This window comes from Pygoscelis adeliae, unplaced genomic scaffold (assembly GCF_000699105.1).
Source record: "Pygoscelis adeliae isolate BGI_AS28 unplaced genomic scaffold, ASM69910v1 Scaffold45, whole genome shotgun sequence".
In the NCBI taxonomy this organism is placed as follows: domain Eukaryota; kingdom Metazoa; phylum Chordata; class Aves; order Sphenisciformes; family Spheniscidae; genus Pygoscelis; species Pygoscelis adeliae.
This window is the reverse complement of record NW_008825114.1, coordinates 473,593-478,410: the sequence shown is the minus strand read 5'-3', so window position 1 is coordinate 478,410 and position 4,818 is coordinate 473,593. Positions and strand designations below refer to the sequence as shown.

The window sequence follows — 4,818 nt, the reverse complement described above, 5'->3', positions numbered from 1 at the left end:
CCTGGAGGTATTTAAAAGACGTGTAGATGAGGTGCTTAGGGACATGGGTTAGTGGACATGGTGGTGTTGGGTTGACAGTTGGACTTGATGATCTTAGAGGTCTTTTCCAACCTGAATGATTCTATGATTCTATGATTCTATAAATGCTTTTTACACAGTCTCTAAAACAAAAAATGGTAATGGAATGCTTTCCAAGTATAATGAAAAACTCCATTGAATATGACCAGATGGTTCATTTAACATTTTCTAAGACGTCTATCTTAACCCTAGACAGTTAGGACACTGAAAGATCTGTGCACTTATCTCAAATACATTGACAAAAAGGTGTCTTAGCCAAGAATATTTGACCACTGCACCTCCTATCAGAAAGAGCTGTCCTAATACTACTCTATTCCTTCAGTAAAACAGGGCATCCTGATGGTGAAAATTCCATCAACAGGCTAACAGCCTCACATTTCTCTGCCTCTCTTCCTTTCCCAGCTTTACCGCCCCTTTCATATATGATGCCAATCCTTTCCTTTGACACACTCCTAGCTTCTGAAATATACAGCATCCATGTTGGGGTTGGCTGCTGAGAACTGGATGAAAGGAAGTGATGGTAATAACAATGATGGCAGCTACATGTGGCAAGAAGCATAGAAAAGAAAAGTTGGACTGAAACCTTCTTCAACTACCTCGCCATGTAATGCTACGTTAGTCCACCAAACTCATATAAGCCAACGTATGCCTGAAGAATCAACTCTACACATCATTACCCTACAAACCCTTGCACCCAGCTTTCAAGAATCAGCTAATTAATGTCACATAATGGATGTGTGAACAGGTATTGTGTATGAGCCCACCTCCCTGCAGCAATGAAAAATACACTGTACACTGCTCTCCCTTTCAAAGCTTCACTAAAAGGATTCTTCAAGTAAGAGGGAATTTTTTATTCACAACAGTGAATTATTGTTCGTTCTCAATTATGAAAAGATTTTTGCATCTTTATGCTTCGGTTTTACACGTTAAGAAAGCTAAAGTTTAACCTGCAATGCAGTTTTGAACAAACAGCTCTAAAATAGAACATGGACGTGAGAAGAACACGGTACTCTTCTGAGTAGACTTGGTAATGGCTTGAATTGCACAGTATTTAGCATTAATGATAAAGACAGGTAACAGCAGTCATCTTGTCTCCTCCAACAACTGTATGGCAGAACTTTTCCTTTTCAACCTTTAAGTGTTATGCTCTTTATGAACCTCAACACTTTTCCACATGGTATACATATAAACAACTAGCTGGTGGATGTTATTTGAAACTGCAGGAAACTTAAAAAATATAGCAAAGATTTGGTTTTAAACCAAAGACTAGTCACAGAATGATGAGTCCTGCCAGTGACATTAATTAATGAGTTCTGATCAGGCACTTTGTTTCTTCAAACAAGTTAATTGCATTTTTATTAAATTCAATGCTTGTAAAATCACAAAGCTCTGAGAACTTGGAAAGTTTTTAAAAAGCATACATGTTATAAGCATACTGAAAGAACAGAATGTCTGTCAATTTAAATATTTACTAACTTGATAATTCATGATCTGACAGACGATCGACCAAGATGTCCCTTTTAGGAGAAAAGAATTATGTTTGACAACAGCATTTGCCTGTACTGGAAGAACAATTAACCATTCTCACTAGCAAATGGACACTTGTGCTAATTGTTGTGCTGATTTAGCCAGTCATAATAGTACAGTATGTACTATTACTACAGTACATATAATACATAATAGGCTTCACAAAACATTTGTCCAACTTAAACTGAAAATCCAGAATAAAGCCAAGGATGGTGTTATTTGCATTTTGAGCATATATATACTATAAAGTTATCATCAGCAAATACTCACAAAACGTGCTTTTACTCTCTTAGGGAGCTCTTCATCTAGTGTATAGATCTCTTCTCTCTTCATTACTATTTGAGAACCATCTTCAAACTCAACCTAATTGAAAAAATGAATATTTAAAAATAAAATCATAATTTAACTCTTGAAGGAAGTTTCTGGGAATGTCTCCAGACATATGTGGAAACACGTAAGATTTATATACAAATATTTTGCTATCTATTTTGGGAAGGTAAAATTAGGATAAAACATAAAAAATGTTATTTCTTAGGAAGTGCAACACATTAATAAGTTGAAAATAATATCTAAGCAAAGAGACTTCAAAATCAACACTGACACATATATCATAAAGTAAAATTTATTACATTAGGAATGCTGAGCAGTAACACACAGACAACATTATTTTGTAGGAGTGACATATTAAAATTTCTTCATGTCATTTTTATTTGCCTCTAATTTTTTTACTTGCTTCTAATAAATAAAAAATTAATTTTAACATCCTGTGCTTCAAGGTTGAGGAAGACCGTGTCAAAAGAAAGAACGTATGAGTGACAACTAAGGAAATACCAGTTAACAGAATTTTATTGAATCTGATGGAATTTCTTTAAAATGCTCTGTTCAGAAGATGAAAAGCTTTATCATGCTTAGGTTTAGATTTAATCCAACATGAACCCCGTTAGCAGAAAATGAGAAAGGAAATGTAACTAGGTGTGGGGAATGTTAAAATGCTGAGGCTTTGAAGCATTTAAGCTTTTTCAGTAGCTGCTCTTTTTTTTTTTTAATACTTTATCTAACAATTGTGACTTTCAGCTATTATCTATGACTGCAGTTTTAGTTCCCACAGAAACTGTACTTTAAAGTTTGGTATAAAATTAAAAGAAGTGCCATTCCACATTCTTAGGTGACTTAATGAGACCATGTGAATGACAACAGACTTAGGCTGGAAGAGTAAGCCAAAAAACAAACATAGGAAAACTTTAACTTATCAAAAGTATTATTATAGATAAAACTGAAAAATCATGTATTTGAACTTGTAAATGGACTGGGTTTGTAGGTTCAAATTAAAACCTTGCCACGACTGAGTATGTCAGATTAATTGTGAACAGCTGAAAAACCCGATATAGTATATCCATTCTCAAAAGCCAAGGTATAGATCTATGAACTATGAACTTCTTTAAAAGCAATTTTTTTTACAGCAGTTAATAGGGATGCACAAATCTGGAATGCATTTTTAAATCCACAAGGTACAGATGGATAACAAAGTCACAAAAGTCATCCTTGCTCCTCTCTGTTCCTGTTACTAACCCCATAAGCCTAGTCTGTTAGTAGTATTTTAGAGGAACTTAAAGGTCAATTTGGCTTAAGCTTGTTTAATAAAATGATGGCAATTTAGGTATTTTTCACCAGGATGCAGGAGCAGCCTTCCTGCTATACCTGCTCCTTACTGCACAATACATTTGGTAATATGTTTTTGCATAATACAGTTGGTAATAATGTTTTTTGCATCACTGGTGAAAGAACTGGGCAGGAAATGAACTCTGCCAGCTCCATGCGATCAGAAAATCACCTCCTGAATGGGCAGTGTTTTTGTTTTTACTGGTAGTGTACAGCAGGAGACAACTGCTTCACGCCACAGAATCTGGCATGCTTACAGTATGAAATATGTTGAACATTTACAATGAAGAGTAACTGAAAGTTCTTCAGCTATAATTCAGCATACCACACTGGAAATAAATTTGCCTACCATTAAAGGCAAACACAGCAAGAGCTCCTCTAAGACTTTTAATACTATCATGATTCATGCAAAATACAAACCCACCATATCTAATAACTCCAATTTAATTCAGACTGCAGATACTACATTTCAAATCAGCAGTTTTATCCAGCAAGTTATTTTATTTGGACTTCTGTTGCTCTACTGTGTCTATGTAGTATGTTATTCTCTCCATGAGATTTTCTTTTATCAGGACATCATAAATTAAAGGGTCAGCTGAAATTGTTAGAAAGCAATTAGTAGAGTGAATGGATAATTTAATAATCTCAAATGAAACTCAAAAATAAATAGTGAATGTCAATAGCAAAAATTATCAAGAAATCAAATGTAGATCGCATTAATAATGTCACTTGAACACCTGCTTCATTTGGCATATATAGCTCTGCTTAGGGATTGTGTAGGATACTGGGTGGCAAATGTCAAACTGAATGACACAAATTCTGGTGCATTGTGTCATAGCTCCTGCATGGACAAGTACTGTCAAATTCGGTACAAATGTCTCATGAACATGAGGAAAATTCAGATTTATCCAAGTAGAACCAATTTGCCTTATAAGATCATAATACTCATTTCAGAGAATCCTTTTTGGTCTCCCCTTCTGTCATACCATCTAAGACAAGTCATACATCACACAAAAGACTTGGAAAGAGAATCTCAAAGGTGCAACAGAGATCTCACAACCCAGAAGAGCAATGGAGTATGTGTATGCACGAATCCTGGGAGCTTTCAGACAGGCCTGTAGAAAAACCAGAGGAAGAACTACTAACATGTCTTGAAGTTAGCCTTGCACCCTCTATCTGCCAACCTCTATTGTGGTCTACCTGGACTTCAGTAAGGCCTTTGACACCGTCTCCCACAGCATTCTCCTAGAGAAGCTGGCGGCTCACGGCTTAGACAGGTGTACTCTGTGCTGGGTCAAAAACTGGCTGGACGGCCGGGCCCAGAGAGTTGTGGTGAATGGAGTTCAATCCAGTTGGCGGCTGGTCACGAGCGGTGTTCCCCAGGGCTCAGTATTGGGGCCAGTTCTGTTCAATATCTTTATCAATGATCTGGATGAGGAGATCGAGTGCACCCTCAGTAAGTTTGCAGACGACACCAAGTTGGGTGGCAGTGTTGATCTGCTGGAGGGTAGGAAGGCTCTGCGGAGGGACCTGGACAGGCTGGATCGATGGGCC

At 36.8% G+C, this 4,818-nt stretch overlaps 1 protein-coding gene across 1 annotated transcript in view; it reads right to left on the bottom strand.

Moving 5' to 3' along the window:
* The window catches only part of KDM4C (lysine (K)-specific demethylase 4C), a 276,941-nt gene that overhangs the window by 3,691 nt on the left and 268,432 nt on the right, over window positions 1-4,818 (bottom strand). The window contains exon 20 of the mRNA XM_009328050.1: window positions 1,876-1,968. Coding sequence (XP_009326325.1) covers window positions 1,876-1,968 — 93 coding nt within the window. The remainder of the gene's footprint in view (window positions 1-1,875; window positions 1,969-4,818) is intronic.